The 21,334-nt window shown below is 38.8% G+C and overlaps 1 protein-coding gene across 10 annotated transcripts in view; it reads left to right on the top strand.

Annotated features, from left to right (window-relative positions):
• Positions 1-21,334, top strand: part of GRK3 (G protein-coupled receptor kinase 3) — a 466,643-nt gene that overhangs the window by 367,415 nt on the left and 77,894 nt on the right. For all 10 annotated transcript variants that reach the window (XM_033955477.1, XM_033955470.1, XM_033955473.1 and 7 more), the window contains 4 exons: positions 83-213; positions 1,756-1,850; positions 5,342-5,449; positions 21,073-21,139. In XM_033955477.1, the coding sequence (XP_033811368.1) occupies positions 83-213; positions 1,756-1,850; positions 5,342-5,449; positions 21,073-21,139 (401 nt within the window). The remainder of the gene's footprint in view (positions 1-82; positions 214-1,755; positions 1,851-5,341; positions 5,450-21,072; positions 21,140-21,334) is intronic.

Consider the following 21,334-nt stretch of genomic DNA (forward strand, 5'->3'; position numbering starts at 1 on the left):
ACAACCTATGTAAACTAGTTTGTTCTAAAATGTAGTATTATTGCTGTTTTTCAATTATATGCATGTCAAATTTCTGCTTTAGGAGGAGATTTGCACTATCATCTCTCTCAGCATGGGGTTTTTTCTGAAAAGGAAATGAGATTTTATGCTACTGAAATCATTCTGGGATTAGAGCATATGCACAATCGATTTGTGGTATACCGAGACTTGAAGGTAAATGGTCTTACTTACTGCAACTTCAACACAATAACAGTCCACACTCTGTGAGGGTAATTTTATAACAGAACACCTTTGTGAGATGTCCAAAAAGGTGCCTATTTTAAGCTAGTTTTTAAAAAGACAAAACGAAGCTAAAATTACATGCTTTCAACAGATCCAGTGCCAATAGGGAATAAATATAGATGTTCAAATGTATGCCTGTTCCGAAGATATAAATTTGTGTGTGCATCACAGCTCTGCCTCTTTTTCACCCCACCAACATGCTGAAAATGCCAATACACTTCTCCCTCCATATTTGCGGTTTCGATTATTCATGGTTTTTAGCTTGCTGGCTCCTACCCCCCAAATTACATCAGCTTGCATAAAGAAATCGCTGATTCCATGCATTTACAGAGAAAATCACTGATTCCCCGCACTTTCTTCACCGTGTTTTGCCTCTCCTTCAGGAACAGTCCAGGTCTCCCACCATGTTATTCACGGTTCCACCATATTCACAGTGGTTTTTAATAGAAAACAGCGAATAACATATGAAAAAGTTATTCTGTATTTGCGGTTCTGTTATTCCCCTATCACAGCAAATACGGAGGCAGAAGTATATATAGATTGCATAAAAGTAGATGCACACTTTCCGTGCATATCCTTGTTATACAGGTGCAGCTTTGTTGTTTTATAAATTGCCCTTTTCTGTATGTGATCTTACATATGGGCACTTTATTAAATTACTCCCAATGGAATCACTTAGCAAAACAACATTTTGAGAACATTTTGTTTGTTCATAAAGGCTGTTAATAAATCAAATAAATAAATAATATTGGGCCAACTAGCCTTACCTCAATTGTGGGGAGATTAGCCTAAGGTTTTTGCAGTAAGAGCAACTTTTTTTCTAAAATTTCTGTGTAAATTTCTGATTACCTATTAAAGTAATAATATTGCTATCCAGTCTTACCACAACCTCTGGCAACGCGTTCCAGATCTAACTATTCTCTGAGTGAAAAAATATTTCCTTCTATTGGTTTTAAAAGTATTTCCCTGCAGTTTCATTGAGTGTACCCCATGTCATTGTAATTTTTGTCTTTCCCAAAACATGCCCAGATAACATCCTCTTGCCATTTGTATGTAGTTAGGTTTGAGAGGTACATAACAACCTTGTAAAATGGAGAATTAGACATTTATACAAGATAAATGTTTTAAGTGTCAGTTTATACGTATTTCTACCGTAAATAAACCTAAAATTACCACCATAATGAGATATTATTGGTTTAATATACTTTTGCATGGGAAGTTTACCTCTGTGGATTTAAGTAGTGAGTACAGCTTGAAATGGCTCCTGACTGGCTAAATAGCAGTTAGGCTGAACATTTTCTAAAATTTAGATGCTTAAAATTAGGATTTTAAATGAAATTCTGTTAATTTTTTTAAACTTGATCTCACAGACTAGATTGTTTACTGAAAGTAATTTAATAATGGAAAAAAAATGAGAAATAACTATATACTTTTGTATATAATCAATTAATACTTTTCGTTATCTTTTTGCAGCCTGCAAATATCCTGCTAGATGAGCATGGACACGTAAGGATATCAGACCTCGGTCTTGCCTGTGATTTTTCCAAAAAGAAACCACATGCTAGTGTGTAAGTACTGCATTAACACAGTAAATGAAGAAGTATACAGATCTGTTATCATTTAGGTATTTCTATATCTTGGCTTAGCCAGTTTTCTTTAAATTTTTATGCTTATGTCTTTTTGTATATTGACTACAATAATATACTGTTTGTAAAATTATCAGATAAGACTTTGGTAAGACTCCAGTGGTTCAAAATGCAGCACAGCTTGATAAAAAAAGGGGGAAGTTAATTAGTAAATTGGCTTTAATTAGTAAATTATGCAGCTTTAATTAGTACATTGGCTTCAATTATGAGCTTTAATAAAATCATAATTGAAAAAAAATTAAATTGGGCAATAGGTGCCTATCTTTTTAGGCACAATTCTATAAAAGATAGATGCCCATCACATAGTGCCTAGTGGTGTCTAATTCCAAAGCAAGTGCGTTTAGGGTGGAGAAGGATTTAGTCGCCAGTAGGCACAATTCTCTAAAGAACTTAGGCACCTATAATGTAGGCCAGGGGTGTCCAACCTTTTGGCTTCCCTGGGCCGCATTGGCTGAAAAAAATGTTTCTGGGACCGCACAAACGCTGCAGCAAGATAGAGGAGGGAGCCAGCAAGACGGTAAACACCCAGGGGCAGCAGAGGAAAACACTGCATCGCCCTCGACCGGGGCTGCACAAAATACTTCACCGGGCCGCATGCGGCCCTCGGGCCGCAGGTTGGACACCCCTGATGTAGGCCTTTAAAACCCCAGCCCACATTACAGGCACCTTAGTCTTATGTTAGGCACCGATAGGCGCGATTCTGTAATAGGCACCTAAGTATGAATGACACGTGATAGGTGCCTATCTTTTTAGACATCATTTACAGAATTTCCCCTTGAGTGTTCCATGATATGTCACCAAAATACCAGTTACCAATTTATCCTCCCAGGTGGTCACTGCACATTCCTGTGTGTACTCTTATTTTTTGGTCGGGTTGTAGAATGGAGCTCCTCTTGCTCCGAGATCTCAGTGACCTACTGGGATTCCATAAAGCTGTGAAAACATATTTATTTTAAATTAATATTTTGATGTATAGAAGAGAAATTGATAGGCTGGAACTGCTGTGGATTTTATTATATTTGTTTTATTCTTTACATTGTTTTATTTTTATAAATGCTATTTTGTAACCCTTTCTGGGCACTGTCAGGAGGATGGGCTGAATAATGGAATGAATGAATGAATGAAAAACAGTTGCATGGTGCCTGTGATGGTGCCTGGCATCCCCCCAGGGATGGGGGTCTGTTAGATTCATTCCTCCCATACCTCTTCGAGTCTTCACTGGCAGTGAGTAATGTCTCCTCCTGATTGCTCATGACTGGTCGAGCCTGCACTCTGAAGTCATTTCCTCAGGACTATTTCTAATTCTAATTACTTTTTTCTCCTATTCTTATGTATTCCCTTTTTCATCTATCTTTGTACAGCCATTTTTCTTTCTTTCACCCTTGCATATGAATCTTTTTTTCTGCCCTTGCCTCCAACTATAATTTCATTGCTCCCACCAACCTTTCCTTTCATGCACCTTGCTTTATTCTTTCTTTTTTTTTCTTCCATTCTCTTCATCCAATTCACATTCTTCCCTCTTTTTCATTCACTTCCATCTACAGTACAGACTCACCTGACTTACTTCTGTCCACTCACTCCGTTCTGTCTACTCTATCTCCGTCTCTTATTCCTCTTTTTTCATCTACTCTTCTCCTTCCCTTCAAGTTGCTTCACCTGTTCCTGCTGCATGCTACCATGCCTAACACCCAATGCAAAAGGCTCTATGTTTGATATCTATGAGCAGTGTACCACGAACAGAATTCTGTCCTCATGGTTTAAATGAGAAGAGAGGCCTTTAGCAGCACTAAGACATTATTTCAGTTATAGCCACCATATTGAGGCAGAGTCCATTTTGCTGTGTGCTCATTCTTCCTGACACTCAGTCAAGTAGAAACGTTTTGACTCTTGCATAATAAACAAGGCAATTTTGGAGTAGGCTTTAGAAAACCACAAGAGTGTTATTAATGATGATTTGTTTGGCAGATAAGCTTCAAAAGGTGTCACAAGACTGGTCAGACGTAGCAGAGCAACTGCCAGCTGGAAAGATCAGGTGAAGGCTGTGAGAATCTTTCTAAGCCCAGCCGTTTTTTCGTAGCTGTGTTAACAGCTGATGTGTAGGCTTAGCCTGGAGAACAATCTGGCATGTCACGATCACCCATTGTTCATTTAAAATGTGAAACTGCTTCAATTGAAGGAAAGAAGAACAGCTTTTTATCCCACTCATTAATAGACACCCTTTCTGAACTGAAATCCATAGAACAGAAAGATATTTTTTATTAAGATATTTTTCCCTACGGTTCTGAAACTTCTATATCTACAAGCTGTATTTATCCAAAGGGGGAAATGCTGAAGAATTGGGGAAAATGCAAAGCAAAACATTTATATTGTATTTCTTTCAGACCCCCTTTATTACAGAAATTTACTGTTGCTTGTTAACTGCAAAAAGACCTGCATTACAATAGTCACTGACTCATAAATAGCAATAGTAATTATGAATCATTAGTTGTGATTCAATTCTGGAATCCATTTCTTTTAAATAACGGTTAAATGCCTACATAGCAGCACCATGAAACTTAGTGACTAATTGTAAGTATATTTTTATCTTGATTACTGATTATTGTTGATAATAGACAAATGTGCTTTCAGCTTGAAAGCTGTTTAGGGAAGAAAAAACAATCAGGGCATAAATGTTGATCATTTATCTACTTATAGAAGCAGCTTATGTGGATGAGAGGACTGTATAATCCCATCATGCCTCACTCAAGGAATAGTTGAGCTCTTGAACTCATTGCCAGAGGATGTGGTAATAGCGGTTAGCGTAGCTGGGTTTAGACAAGTTCCTGGAGGAAACATCCATAGTCTGCTATTGAGACAAACATGAGATAAGCCACTGTTTGCCCTGGGATCAGTAGCATTGTATATTGCTACTATGTGAGTTTCTTCCAGGAACTTGTGACCTGAATTGGCCACTGTTAGAAACAGGATACCTGGCTAGATGGACCATTGGTCTGACCCAGTATGGCTATTCTTATGTTATTTTCATATGTAATATGGTGTAAACCTATACCCTGTTTGTTATGGAGCATGAAACATGACTGTGGTACTGTGAATACAGATAAACTTACATGTGTTGATATCTGAGTACATTTTTACATGCCTAAAAGCTGCCTAAAAGTTTTCAGATAGCCAATTCATCCTGGTAAATTGCTTTTGAAAATTGCTCTTTTTGGGTCTTACCACTCCTGTCAGGAAATTGTTTTCTTCATATTTGATTTGAGTAAAATATCCCTTTGGATAGCGAGTCCTGTATTAATTTTTTTTTTTTATAAAGGATACTTGTTTATTGAAAGCTTCTATACCACTACTAATGTAGAACATATCATATTATTTTTTCAAATAAAAACAGATCTGTTTTGATTATATTCTTTCAGTGGGACCCATGGCTATATGGCTCCAGAAGTGCTACAGAAGGGAACAGCATATGATAGCAGTGCAGATTGGTTCTCTTTAGGCTGTATGCTGTTCAAACTTCTGAGAGGGTGAGTAAAATATATAAACTGTGTTTTAAAAAAAGTTTTTAGGTTTAATGTTATCTTTTATTTCATCCTAGAGTTTTTCCCCTTTAAAAACTATTTTGCTTAATCATTAAGTTAACCTGTAAAAGGCATCCGGCAACATTCTACATTTCTCGGTAGGTGAAACTGAGAAGGTCAGCCCTACTGCCTGATCCAGAATAAAGCTGAATGAAATTGTTGAGGAAGTAAAGATAAATCTGTTACAGAGAGATCTGTGTGAAGTTCCTGTGCAGCTGATGGACTGTATAACTGGGAAAAGCAGCATTCAATTTTCCAGATGATCTTATCAGAAAAAACAAGCCCAGGGAGCGTGGCTTGGAAGCGCATGACAGCGGTCAGGTGAACGGTGAGCTCCGTCCCGATAGATCTTTTGATAGATTATATAGGTTACAAAAATTGATTTTTTCTGTCCGATACAGAAAGGTTTTGTTAACCTATGGCGTCTGGCAAGAATGACAAGGCTGATTCAGCTTTTGCTGTAACGGCTAGTGCCAAAAGAGCAAAACCTGAGCCTCCGACTCCTTCGAAAAACCAAGCAGTGAAAGAAAATATAGACACTATTGAAATCCTCCGGGAGCTCAGAGCAATTAGGGAAATTGTTTCTGACAACTCTAAAAACATTAAGGAGGTTAAAGATGAGATAGTTATTCCTAACAGGAAAATGGAATTAGTTGAGAATAAAATTGTAAATCTCAATGATAGAATGCTGACAGTTGAAAATGATTTATTTCAAATGAAGCCAGTACAAAAGAGAATTGAAATATTCAAATGCTGGAAGATTGTTATAATAGGGAGAGGAGGAGTAATTTGTGACTAATAGGGCTGCCGGAAGGGGCAGAAAAGAATAATATTACTTCCTTTTTGGAAAACATCCTCCCTAAAATCCTCCCAATCAACATGAAATATCCTCTTGAAATCGAAAGAGCTCATAGGATACCGGCTAGGAGGAGTGATAATCAAAGGTGGACCTCATCCAGTAATATTCAAGCTCTTAAAACATCAGCAAGTACTGGATATTGTTCGGCTGGCTAAAGAAAATAAAAGTTTCAAGTTTCAAGATTCTCATATACATCTTGTGCCGGATTTTGCTCCTGCCACTGCAGCTAAGAGAAAGAGATTTCTGGACCTAAGACCTAAGAAGTATAGGTGCAAAATATGGGCTGATTTATCCGGCGATGATGAAAGTGACTTACAAGAACAAAACTTCAAATTTTAAGGAACCAGAAGATTTACAGGATTTCTTACAGAAACAAGAAGAACCTATGATTTCATAAATTCTTTTACTTTAATATTTTTCTTCCAGGAGTTGTGTTTTTAAAACTTAATTTATTTTGAAACATGCATATATTTGTATTATTTAATTTGAGCTTTAAATACAGTTATTTTTAAAGTTTAGTGGCTCAGTGTAGAGAATGGTTTATAATTGGAATGTTGTCCTTTTATGGGGTTAAGAAATTATTACGATGACGACAGTTTTTGAAGCAACTGTAGTTTAATGCTTTTATGAAGGTATTCAAGGGGATGATATTATTTCTTATATATAGATATAGGGTGATTTAAATGTTATGGATAATCAATAGTTCATGATATTTGGGTGCTTAGTTTATTATTTTTCTCATTTATTACTTTTTGATGAGTATTCTCATATAGGTATTATTTTATAATACTTTGCTTATTCTTGACAAGATTTTTTACTTTGATTAAATTATTTATTTCTGTCATTCATTCAGGATTTTCTCAAAATTTATGAATGATGAAAGTTTTTCATATGGGATACTTAAGTATAACAATAATTTTTTAGATTTTCAACATAATTTTCTGACTTTGTTTTTATTTCTCATAACATTTTTGTTTTAAGGGATTTGGTTTGGTTTACTGGGGTTATTTGGAAAGGGATTAATTATTTATATTTCTTAATGTAACTTATTGTTAAAGATCAATTGTTTTTGATTTTTTCTAGGGGGGAAATTCTCTTTACCTGATCAAATATGTGTGTTTTCAAGTTTATACATTTATCATTCTTTAGGGGGGTTGGGGTGGGGGAAAGGGGGGAATGTGGTGGGTTAAAATGGGGTAGTGTTCAGTCTCAAGAGTTTAAATTAAGGAAAATGGTGTCTGCTTATGAGATCAAAATTTATTTCAGTTTCATGTTTTCAAATAATAATATTATTTTTAATTACCATGATGACTTTTAAAGTTTTTTCACTTAATGTTAATGACCTTAATCACCATATAAAAAGGAAAAAAATATTAGCTTATATGAAAAAACAGAGGTCTGATATCTACTATATTCAAGAGACCCATCTGAATATGGTGGAATCAAAGAAATTGGAAGGGGGTTGGGTGAAGAAATATTTTTTTGCCCCTGCAGTGTGAAAAAAAGCAGGGGTAGCTATTCTTATTAATAAAAAATGTACTGCCAATTTTCAATTAGTAAATTCAGACCCTTTAGGTAGATGGTTGCATGTAGATATGAGTATGGTAAATAATACCCTGACTTTGTTAAATATTTACGCCCCTAATTCAGGTCAACAGGAATTCTTTAAATCATTACAGAGGTTGATACTCCCACTGGCTGCTTCTAAAATAGTGATGGCTGGAGATTTTAATGCTGTTATGGATCCTTTAATAGATAAGCACCTAAGCATTGCCTCTGCTGGGTCAGACCAGGGGTCCATCGTGTCCAGCAGTCCGCACCAGCGGCGGCCCCCCAGGTCCGTGACCTGTAATTGGACCTTACCTAAGTCTTTCATCCCCTATTCATTTAATACCTGTACCTATACCCTTCAATCCCCTTATCCTTCAGGAAGTCATCCAATCCCTTTTTGAAGCCCAATATTGTACTCTGCCCTATTACCTCCTCTGGGAGCGTATTCCAGGTGTCCACTACCCTTTGAGTGAAGAAGAATTTCCTAGCGTTCATTTTGAATCTGTCTCCTTTCAATTTTTCTGAATGCCCTCTTGTTTTTGTGGGCCCGGCTAGCCTGAAGAATCTGTTCTTCTCCACCTTCTCTATGTCTTTCATTATCTTATGTCTCTTATCATATCTCCTCTAAGTCTCCGCTTCTCCAGGGTAAAGAGCCCCAGCTTCTCCAACCTTTCAGCATACGAAAGGTTCTCCATGCCCTTTATCATCCGTGTCGCTCTTCTCTGAACCCTCTCGAGTATCGCCATATCCTTCTTAAGGTACAGCGACCAGTACTGGACACAGTACTCCAGATGTGGGCGAACCATCACTCGATACAATGGTAGAATAACCTCCTTCGTTCTGGTAGTGATACCCTTTTTGATTATGCCCAACATTCTGTTTGCTTTCTTTGAGGCTGCTGCACATTGCGCCGCCGGCTTCATCGTTTTATTCACCAAAACCCCCAAGTATTTTTCAAGGCTGCCTTCCCCCAGTACCCTCCCTCCCATCGTATAGCTGTACATTGGGTTCCTCTTCCCCACATGCAAGACCTTACATTTTTCTACATTGAAGCTCATCTGCCATTTTATTGCCTACTCACTCAGTCTGTTTAAGTCTCCTTGTAATTCTTTGCAATCCTCCACGGTTCTGACTCTACTGGAGAGTTTTGTGTCGTCCGCAAATTTTATAACTTCGCACTTCGTCCCTGTTTCCAGGTCGTCTATAAATATATTGAACAGCAGTGGTCCCAACACTGACCCCTGTGGGACCCCACTTGTGACCCCTTTCCAGACCAAGTAGTGTCCCTTTACATCTACCCTCTGTTTCCTATCTGCCAGCCAACTTCTGATCCATCTGTGCACATCCCCGTGGCTCCACAGTTTCCTCAGTAGGTGCTCATGGGGTACCTTGTCGAAGGCTTTTTGGAAATCAAGATATACGATGTCTACGGGGTCACCCTTGTCCAATTGCTCACTTATCCCCTCAAAGAAATGCAGTAGGTTAGTTTAGCATGATCTTCCTTTACAGAAACCATGCTGGCTTGTTCTTATCAGATTATTATTTTCTAAATGCTCATTGATACTTTCCTTGATCAAGGATTCGGCCATCTTTCCTGGAATTGAGGTTAAGCTTATAGGTCTATAGTTTCCTGGGTCGCCCCTCGATCCCTTTTTGAAGATAGGTGTAACATTCGCTATCCTCCTGTCCTCCGGGATTACCCCTGTTTTCAAGGTTAGGTTGCAGATCTGCTGCAGTAACTCCGTTGTTTCATCTCTGAGCTCTTTCAGTGTTCTCGGGTGGATTCCGTCCGGGCCCGGAAATTTGTCAGCTTTTATTCTATCTATCTGCTTGAGTACGTCTTCGAGGCTTATCTCAATGCATGATAGTTTTTCACCTTGATCTCCCCTGAAGATCTTTTCCGGTTCCGGCACGTTGGATGTGTCTTCCCTTGTAAAGACGGACGAGAAGAACGTGTTCAGTCTGTCAGCCACCTCTTTTTCTTCCTTCACCACTCCCTTCCTGCTGCCCTCATCCAGAGGTCCCACCTCCTCCCTCGCCGGCTGCCATGTAAAAATATAAAATCTTTAGGGTTAGATAATTTGGTTCGTTCATGTGATTTAAAAGATATTTGGCGTATTCTTCATTTTAATGATCGGGAATTTTCCTTTTGTTCACAGGTTCATAAGTCTTTTTCAAGAATAGATTATATTTTTGTCTCCACTCAAATAGTTCAACAAGTGATTACAGCTTCCATAGATCCAATTATTGTATCTGATCATGCAAGTGTATGGATTGAGATACAATTAGATCAACAAGGGTATAGTAGACCTGTTTGGAGATTTGATAATACATTGCTTATGGATGCAAAATTCCTTGAAGATTTCAAAATTCAAATTAGTGAATTTTTTCATTTTAATTCAACTGAAGATGTTTCCATTGAAAATTTATGGGATGCTTTTAAGGCTACTATGAGAGGTTCTATAATTTCATATTCTGCTTGTATTAGAAAACAATTTAAAATGCAATATGCTGAATTGGAAAAGTAAATTAAATTATTTGAATCTAAATTGATCACTAAGGGCCTGATTCTCTAAAAGATTTTAGGCAGCTGTAGGCGTCCTACAGCTGTCTAATCAGCCAATCGGGATGCACGTTTAAAAAAAAAAAAAAATGCTCCCCAGGCAGGCCGCCTATATTTAAGGCGAGGCCCGCAAGACACCTAGGCCCTGATTCTGTATAGGACGCCCGGGAGAGGCGTCCTATTCAGAATCGGCCTAAACTAAACCCCGATTCTGTAACCGGCGTCCATGTTACAAATGCGGGTTAGAGAATCGGGTTAGATTAGACACGGCCCGCTACACTTATCGCGGCAAGGGATCTCTCTGCCGCTATAAGTATAGCGGGCCGTGGCCCCCTGACCAATCGCTGGCAGGAGGGTGCCCAAACCCTCCTGTCCGAAGACACACCCCCCTCCCCGACACTACCGACCGTCCCCCCCGACATTACCGATCTCCCACCCCCCGACAATATCGATCGATGGCAGGAGGGTGCCCAATCCCTCCTGCCCGAAGACGCACCCTCCCGACACTACCGACCGCCCCCCCCCCGACACTACCGACCCCCCCCCCCCGACATTACTGATCTCCCCCCCGACAATATCGGTCGCTGGCAGGAGGGTGTCCAATCCCTCCTGCCCGAAGACGCACCCCCCCCGGCGCTAACAACCCCCACTCCACCAAACTTGTTCTTACAAATGGGTCTTGCACGTCGAGCAAGCAGGCACGCCTTGTCGAAATGAGGTGGGCCCGCCCCTTCCTGGCCCATCCCGCAGAAGCCTAAGGCCTGATTGGCCCAGGCTCTAGAAGCCTGGACCAATCAGGCCTTAGGCATAGCGGGTCCGCCCATCCCTACTAAGTCTAAGGTCTGATTGGCCAATCAGGACTTAGATTAAGTGGGGATGGGCGGACCCGCTATGCCTAAGGCCTGATTGGTCCAGGCTTCTAGAGCCTGGGCCAATCAGGCCTTAGGCTTCGGCGGGATGGGCCGGGAAGGGGCGGGCCCACCTCATTTCGACAAGGCGTGCATGCTTGCTCGACGTGCAAGACCCATCTGTAAGAACAGGTTTGGTGGAGTGGGTGTTGTTAGCGCCGGGGGGGTGCGTCTTCGGGCAGGAGGGATTGGGCACCCTCCTGCCAGCGACCGATATTGTCAGGGGGAGGGGAGATCGGTAATGTCGGGGGGGGGGGCGGTCGGTAGTGTCGGGGGTGGGGCGGTCGGTAGTGTCGGGAGGGTGCGTCTTCGGGCAGGAGGGATTGGGCACCCTCCTCCCAGCAATCGGACAGGCCGCGGCCCGCTATACTTATAGCGGCAGAGAGATCCCTTGCCGCGATAAGTATAGTGGCCGCGTCTACTTACAATGTAGACCAGCATTTTGCTGGCCTACATTTTAAGCTTCTCATCTACTAGGGAGACAAGTAAGGCCGCCTAGGTTCAGCCTAAGGCCCTTAGACGAGCTTAGGCATCTTGCGAGTCTCCCTAGGCTCCCGGAGGCGCCTTCAGACCTGCCTGGGGAGCTTTTTTTTTTTTTTTTAAACGTGCATCCCGATTGGCTGATTAGACAGCTGTAGGACGCCTACAGCTGCCTAAAATCGGGATGCACTTTGGAGAATCAGGGCCTAAATGGGAGCATAACACTTTACAGGCTCTTTTAAAAGGTAAATATAATGAATTATCTTCAAAATTAATTAGGAAAGATTTGTTCTCCAAACAAACTATGTATTATGGAAATTCAAATAAGGCGGGAAGATTATTGGCTAATTATCTTAAAGCAAAGAAAAGAAAGAACAATATTGTTGCAATTAAAGATGATAAAGGCATTGGAAATATATTAAGTCAATTTTTAAAATTTTATAAAGACCTATATTCTTCTGAGCCTTATGATGATAGGGAAAAAGATGGATTAGAATTTTTAAACTTAATTATTTGACCAAAGGTTCCTGATCATATAAAAAGGAGTTTAGATGAGCCTATATCTCTAAAAGAATTAGAAATAGCACTGAAGTCTCTTAGAGTTGGATCCGCTCCAGGTGGTGATGGTTTCACAGTAGAATTCTATAAATCATTTCAAATTACTCTTTTACCTCATTTGTTAAATTTATATCGGTCACAACTTACTAAAGATTGCATTAAAGGTACTATGGCTGAATCATTAACTATTGTGTTGCCAAAGCCAAACAGAGATTCTACTTTGGTTTCAAATTACAGGCCTATCTCATTAATAAATGTGGATGGAAAACTTTTGGCTTAGATATTAGCTTTATGCTTAGCTAAGACTCTCCCTTATAGTATTGATATGCACCAAACAGGACTTGTTGCTAGAAGACATTCTTCTAATAATTCTAGATTAGCGTTGCATATGTTAAATTTAACTAAAAATATGAAAGATCCAGCTTTTTCTGTATCTTTGGATGCGGAGAAAGCTTTTGATAGAGTTGAATGGAATTTTATGTATCAAACATTAGACTGGTTTGGTATAGGATCTGGATTTATACAAATGATTAAAACATTTGTTTAGCTCCCCTTCTGCAAGATTGAATATTAATAATAATTTATCTGAAAGCTTTAATTTACAGAGAGGAGTTAGACAAGGCTGCCCTTTATCTCCTTTGCTGTTTGATGTTGTATTAGAATCCTTATTACTAGCCATTCAACAAGCAAAGGGGATACAGGGTATTCCTCATTCAGATTGGGAATATAAAGTTTCAGCATATGCAGATGACATTCTGCTTTATTTGATAAATCCAGAAACTATCATCCCATGTTTGTTAGAATTGATTGATACATTTGGGAAATTTTCAGGATACAAAATAAATTGGAGTAAGTCTGAAATTCTTCCTCTAAATGTGCATTGTTCTAAAAGATTATTTGATTCTTTCCATTTATATGGAAGGATGATGATTTAGGTATTATGATAAAAAATATTCTTGATGACACAGTAAAAGAGAATGAAAAACTTTTATTAAAAAGAGTTACAGAGTTATGTGAGCAATGGAATCCTTTACATCTTTCTTGGTGGGGGAGAGTTCAAACTATTAAGATGATACTGCCTGTAGTTTGTTATCAAATGAGTATGATACCAATTTTTTTTCAGGGGTCCTTTTACAGAAAGCTTAATGGTATCCTTACGAAGTTTATTTAGCTTGGTAAAATGCCTAGAATTGCTTTAGTATCTCTTCAAAAGCCAATTGAGGAGGGTTGGGTAAATTTTCCAAATTTTTATAGGTATCATCAAGCCTATATTTTGCGTCAGGGTATGTATTGGATCCTCCCAGAACTCATTGATAATGCACCTGATTGGTTATATTTAGAATGGCGTCTTTTGTTTCCTTTAAATTTAGCTCATGTTCCTACTATTAAATTACCTAGAAAATACAAAGAAAACAGAATTTTATCTGACACATGGAAAACATTGAGATATATTAGTAATTTAACACCTATTCCAATAAATAAATCAACAAATCAATCTTTATGGATAAACTCCAAGATTCAAATTGGCGGATCTAAAATCTTATGGAAGAACTGAATTATTGCAGGTATTCAAACTCTGAATGATGTTATTTCAGATGGTAAGCTGCTTGATTTTTCACAGCTACAACATAGATTTGGTCTGAATAAATCACAAAGTTTTAAATGGTTGCAGCTGAAACAGGCTATTCAGGTGGGGTTCCCTGAATGGAAATATTTGAATAATCAATACAGTATGGAGTTCCTATGCTTTCAAGCAGACTTCTTGGGACATCAAGCCGCATTGTGGTATAAATTAATATCTGGATATGTGAATAAAAAAACAAAAATTGGTCTTAGAGACATTTGGAACATTGAGATTAAGCAGCAAATTTCTGCATCTCAATGGCCACGAATTTGGTCTTGGAGAATGAGATGTACAGTGTCTCCATCTATGAGGCAAACTTGGTTCTTTTTTTTGCATAGAGCATTTTGGGCCCCAGTTCGTTTACAAACGTTAGATTGCTCTAAATCTAATAGATGCTGGCACTGTAATCTGGAAGCGGGGACGTTGGATCATTTACTTTTTTATTGTCCCTGCTATTTTGCTATTTTGGAATTCAATTTGGACTCAAGTAAATTGTCTATTAGAAAACCATGTTGCATTAACTTATGATACTGTTCTGTTTGTTATATCTATGAGGAAAAAAAGTCAAATTTCTTCGCATAATAACAAACTTTTATTGATCATGATGGGGGTCGCCATTCAGCATATTACCAATAATTGGAAAAACTATACTAATCTTAACTATACATTTTGGTGGAACTCATTATGCCATATATATAAGATGGAAAGAGTAATTGCTATGCAGAAAGGGATTTATAATAATTTTATAAAGATCTGGGGGCCATTGGAAAAATATTGTAATGAGTAGACATCATTTTCCTTGGATACTATATATACACACTGGGGGGAGGGGGTGGTTTTAGAAGTATACAATCATTAAGTAGTCATAATATGTTTATGATAAGTTTTGTTTGAAATATTTAAGGAAGGGTGGGAGGGAAGGGATATATGTTTCTCTGATGATATTAGAAAGAATTTCAAGTGTTATATAGAAGTTATAAATGATGCATTTCTCTACACTTGTTGTGTGATTTAAAATGAAGAAAGAAATAAAAAAAAAAAAAGAAAAACCAAGCCCGGGTCTCACTGGAGAAATTGAACGATTGAGATGGCATTTGATATTTCGCTTTTTCTATGTGGTTACAATCAAAAGAGTTTACATATTTAAGACAGGTACTTATTTTGTACCTGGGGCAATGAACTATTATGTGACTTGCCCAGAGTCACAAGGAGCTGCAGTGGAGATCACACAACCCTGGGGGTGATGAGGCAGCTGCTCTAACCACTAGGCCACTTCTCCACTCACTTAGCAGTGATGATGAAAGGTTGAGAGTTTGTGTAGGGCATTAAGGCGGGGTACAGTACTCTATATTAACAACTTTACAACATCTAATTAACATTGTATAGGTAAAGTAAATCCTTATTCAAACATCCAATCCACATAAACATTGTTGTTGTTCTATTGTAAATATAAATAGGCCTTATAATTTCATCCTGTCATGAGCTGACCACACCTAAAGAAACAAGTTAACAAAAACTCTTCACTTCACGCTATACTTTCCATGCCCTCCTAAGAAAAGTTGTACAGGCTTGGTTACTCTGGATCATGTTCACAGGTCAAGGTGTTGAAATCTGGGCAACCACATTAGAATCTCTGATGCTCTCATTTTCAGCAATTCCACTTTCTAATCGAGAAGTCTCTACCCCTGGATCAGAAAAAATGGTTGGGTTTCAGTCATGAGGCAGCATCTGTGGCATCAGGCATGGTCCCCATCCATAGCAGCCGATGTTTTGCGGCCCATATAAAAAAAAATAAATAAAAGCTGTTGGAAGTCCTGACAGCAGTGATAGGAGGCTGCTTCTCCTGTCACTACTGTCAGGGTCTGCACATGCTCAAGGATCGCTCTCTAGTGATCCGTGCAGTGGGGGGGAGGCAGGGGGGGAGCGTGTCAACAATCATCCCCATTTGCATGCAGGCCTTTTGTGAATTCTGATGTAGGCCGCTGTCCAGGCCTACATGCTTTATTCTCTCTCAATTCATTGGCCTGCATGCAATCGGGAACGGATTGGACACAGAATCGGGGGTTAGTGAATCTAGCCCTACGTTGGGTTAGTGGAGAGAGTGGTTTCATGATAGACCTGTTGCATCATAGGATGAAGAAGTATCACATTCATATTTCTGAGTGGAGGTAGCACTCTCACAGTACTGCTAAAAGAAGTAGGCAAAGCAGTTCTAGAGGGACCTGCAATTTTCTGCTTGTTGGCCACAAATTGAAGATTGTGATGTGAAAACAAACTATACCCATGTGCCCTACAGAAGTTCATTGCAAACAAAGTTTCATATGCATTGTGTTCTACAGAATAATTATTACTTATCCTAGGACAAGCAGGCAGCATATTTGATTTATTGTATTTGATATACCGCTTATACATAAGTATTAAGCGGTTTACTAGAATTGAGGGATACATTTTCAGACTAAAAAGATTACCCTCTTTGTCCCAGCGGACTCACAATCTATATTAAATATAGATGAAGTGTTAATTACATGCTAAAGATAAAATTGTACTGTAGATACAAAAGAGTGCATAAAAAGGCTGAACAAAAGAAAACTACAAAATACAGGATCAAAGTATAAATAAAGAAGTAAGAAGCTAAAAAAGAGGGCAAAAATTAAGCAACCCACAAAAAATAAAAGAAAAGTAAGATGGAATATTCTCACATGTGGGTGATGTCATCCACAAAGCCTGGTACGGACAGTGTAAAAGTGTACTGTCACTTTAAGCTTTAGAAGCTTTAAGACTGATATTATTTTCCAATTAGATCTGCTATACCAGTGGTTCCCAAACCCTGTCCTGGGAGACCCCCAGCCAATCGGGTTTTCAAGATATCCCTAATGAATATGCATGAGAGAGATTTGCATATAATGGAAGCGACAGGTATGCAAATCTCTCTCATGCATATTCATTAGGGATATCTTGAAAACCCAACTGGCTGGGGGGTTCCCCAGGACAGGGTTTGGGAACCACTGGTATAGCAGATCTAATTGGAAAATAATATCAGTCTTAAAGCTTCTAAAGCTTAAAGTGATCTAAAGGCGAAAAAACAGAGTGACAAGGCAGTGGCTGCTGCCAGAAGGATTCTGGGCTGTATAAAGAGAGGCGTAGTCAGTAGAAGGAAGAAGGTGTTGATGCCCCTGTACAGGTCATTGGTGAGGCCCCACTTGGAGTATTGTGTTCAGTTTTGGAGACCGTATCTGGCGAAAGACGTAAGAAGACTTGAGGCGGTCCAGAGGAGGGCGACGAAAATGATAGGAGGCTTGCGCCAGAAGACGTATGAGGAGAGACTGGAAGCCCTGAATATGTATACACTAGAGGAAAGGAGAGACAGGGGAGATATGATTCAGACGTTCAAATACTTAAAGGGTATTAACGTAGAACAAAATCTTTTCCAGAGAAAGGAAAATGGTAAAACCAGAGGACATAATTTGAGGTTGAGGGGTGGTAGATTCAGGGGCAATGTTAGGAAATTCTACTTTACGGAGAGGGTGGTGGATGCCTGGAATGCGCTCCCGAGAGAGGTGGTGGAGAGTAAAACTGTGACTGAGTTCAAAGAATCGTGGGATGAACACAGAAGATTTAGAATCAGAAAATAATATTAAAGATTGAACTAGGCCAGTTACTGGGCAGACTTGTACGGTCTGCGTCTATGTATGGCCGTTTGGAGGGGATGGTCAGGGGAGGGCTTCAATGGCTGGGAGAGTGTAGATGGGCTGGAGTAAGTCTTAACAGAGATTTCGGCAGTTGGAACCCAAGCACAGTACCGGGTAAAGCTTTGGATTCTCATCCAGAAATAGCTAAGAAGAAAAAAAAAAAAAAATTTTAATTGAATCAGGTTGGGCAGACTGGATGGACCATTCGGGTCTTTATCTAGCGTCATCTACTATGTTACTATGTTACTATGTTAGGGTTTGGGAACCACTGTGCTATACTCTTGGAGAATTACGCATCTGAACAGTGCTAGCTATACATTTTAGTCTGCTCCCCATTGTTCCTATTCAAGAATTGACTATTTTCTGACTAGTAAATCATTACAGAACCATTACCATGAATCGGATATCAAAGATCTCTATATCAGATCATGCTGCAATAGTGCTCATGCTACTCAATATCTCTCAAATTTGTTTATCTAAACAACGGAGATTTAATCCTGGGTTGTTATCCAAAGATAGTTTCCAAGATTGAGGAATTTTTTCAGAATAACAAGCCAGAAGATACCAACTAGTTTATGACCTGAGATACCTTCAAGGCTTATATTTATGGAGTGATTATTTCCTTTCAGTTAATATAAAGAAGAAACATATGGCAGAAACATGCTCATTGGAATGCAAAATTAAAGATAAAGAGATGGAACATCAACTTGATCTCAACAATCAAAACTAATTATTGGATTTACAAAAATTAAGATATCAATATAATTATTTGCTGAGAAAGTCCTCTGCACAGTCTGTCTTCATTAAAGAAGCTAATTATTATTCTGATAGTAATAAAAGAAGTGGACATCTTTTGGCCGCCTATTAAAAAAAATAAATAAATAAAAACCGGCGTATGCATTTTTGCTGGATTGGACATGCAAGTATCTCTACTCATTTCCATCTACTCTTCTCATTCTAAAGACACTTGTCAAAATCAAGCAGGAAGCTGCCACCATGATTCTCATAGCTCGTCATTGGCACAGGCAGTCTTGGTTCTCCCTTCTATTTCAGCTCAGTGCCAGGGAGCCAATGCCTCTGCCGATATTTCCATCTCTTTTTACGCAGTCAAGGTGCATTTCTACATCCCAACCTGCAGTCACGAATAACCTTCAAAACTTCATGCATCATTCACCATATACTTTATAGAAACTCATCGACTCCTCTCGTCCAACTCTTCTCCAAAGTATGGTCTACCTCCCGCAGAACCCTCAGCAGAATACTTCTAAATCTTCCCTCCACAAAAAATCTTCAATACAAATGTGTTTTCCACTTCATGCTCACCTTTCTTGGTGTAAAAACTTGGAATGACCTTACTGAAGCTATCGGAACAGAACCTAACCACACCATATTCTGGAAAAAATTGAAAACTCAGCTATTTGACACTTAATCACCATGTTTCCTCCCCTTCCCCCTCCCCCCTCCTCCCTCCTCCTCTATTCTTCTCTTTTCCCTCTCCTCCCCCCTCCTCCATCCTCATCCCTCTCTATAAGTCGCCTTGAGCCTACCTAGGTATGAGCGATGCAGAAATAGAAGATTAGATTAGATATAAGATTCTCCAATAAACAAAAGCTTTATATATGCAAAAAGTAATCAGTGCTTGGAAGAAAGATCTTGACACTTCAATAGATGACACTATATGGACAGACATTTGGTCTAATATGTTTAAATCGATTAGATCAGCCAATACTCTACAGTCAATCTATTTTCTATTACATAGATCTCATTGGATTCCTCCAAAAGTAGCTAAGATATCCAACAACTCATCCAACTTATGTTGGTCCTGTGCGACGGAGGAAGGATCTTTAACACAGTTGGGGCAGGGTCCATCAAGAGCTATACACTTAGTCCAGCAATTTTCCACTTTTTTTTGTTCACTATTTTTTCCAAAGGAACAAAAAAAGTGGAAAATCACTGGACTAAGTGTGTAGCCTTCAATGAAGACTGCCCCAACTTTGTTGGTTGGGCTGAGAACTTTTCAGTGGCCCCTTGTAGGTGCACCTATTTAGGTCAGCTAAAACTAGGCCTATATGCCTGTGCCTAACTTATGCACCAACTTGTTGGCTAGTGCATAACTTTTAGGAATGCCCACAATCTTCCCCTGGCCATGCACCCTTTTAAATTCGTGAACTGGACCTAGTACATAGCACTTTATGCAATGCGTGTAACTTCTAATTGATGCCAATTAGCATCAAATCAGATGCTGGCAATTATCTGTGCCAGTTAAGCTAATTAAGTTGTGCATGCACATCAACCACACATACCAATATGCACACTCAAAATTAGGTACCAAATACAGAATTTGGGGATTAGTGCCTACTTTTGTATGACATGTTTAGATGTTCATGATTCTGGATGTTTTACTGTAATCCACATAGAATTGTGGGAAATGCGGAATATAAATTTTTAAATAAAAATAAATAAATAAAATCACACTCATGTACATCATTACCCTATCTCAGTGCAGGTATAGCTTTGTGGTGGAGCTATCAGGGAATTAATTTTATAAAGAAATATAAGCACCTGTCCGCCTTTCCTGCCCAAGCATCCTGTTATTAAATTCCCTCAGCTCACACTAGAAAACTCCAATATGAACTTTGATTATCCAGATGTCCAATTATCTGACTACTTTCGTTCTTTATTTTTAAATTTTTTTTATCATAATCTCTATCATAGTTATCAAATTATATCTGATATACAGTAAAAAAAATGTCGAGCCTTGTTTTTCAGGGATGACTCGGTATATACCGTAAGTCCAAGATTTACGGCCTCTTTTACAAAGCTGTGCTAACGGTTGCGTTAATGGCCCCGAAGCCCATAGAGATTTAAAGGGCTTCGGAGCCATTGCCGTGCGGCTTTGTAAAAGAGGCCGTTAATTTTAGTTTAGTTTAAAAACAACAAAATAATTCCCAACATGAAATGCTCAAAGTGCGTTCTCTTTTCGAAAAGGAATGTCCAATGATCCAGATTGTCCATTATCCGGACTGCTCTCTGTCTAGGTTAGTCCAGATAATAGGTGTGTATAAGTGTTGTATGAGGAATCTATCATTCATGAATTTCACCTGAAGCTAGCATATATGATGGATTTTGAAGTAAATAATCTGACTTTGAAGCAAAGTAAACATTTACTCAAAACACATAACTAATTTCTTCTGTATGACTCTTTCAGTTTTTGACCATGTTAGAATTACCTTGTTTTGTTCTATTTGATAGTAATTTTGTATAAATCTCTTAAGTGTTCGTAGTCCAGTGTTCTTGGTCAACTTTACATTTCAGTCACTTTTCCTCTGTTCTGTAGGCACAGCCCTTTCAGGCAGCACAAAACCAAAGATAAACATGAGATCGACCGAATGACCCTGACAATGGTAAGGACTAGAATAATCTCTTTCAAATCTTTCATTCTTGACTAATTCAAGTGCATTTTCAGAAAAGATGTTGTGTTGACTTAAACAACTCTGTATAACATCCATAAAAATGGCTTACATTCATGGTGATATTTTTCAACAGCTGTTTTCTTCTTGTGGTTTCAGATTGCCCTCATATTTAGAATTCATGTCTTA

Source organism: Geotrypetes seraphini, chromosome 8, assembly GCF_902459505.1.
Source record: "Geotrypetes seraphini chromosome 8, aGeoSer1.1, whole genome shotgun sequence".
In the NCBI taxonomy this organism is placed as follows: domain Eukaryota; kingdom Metazoa; phylum Chordata; class Amphibia; order Gymnophiona; family Dermophiidae; genus Geotrypetes; species Geotrypetes seraphini.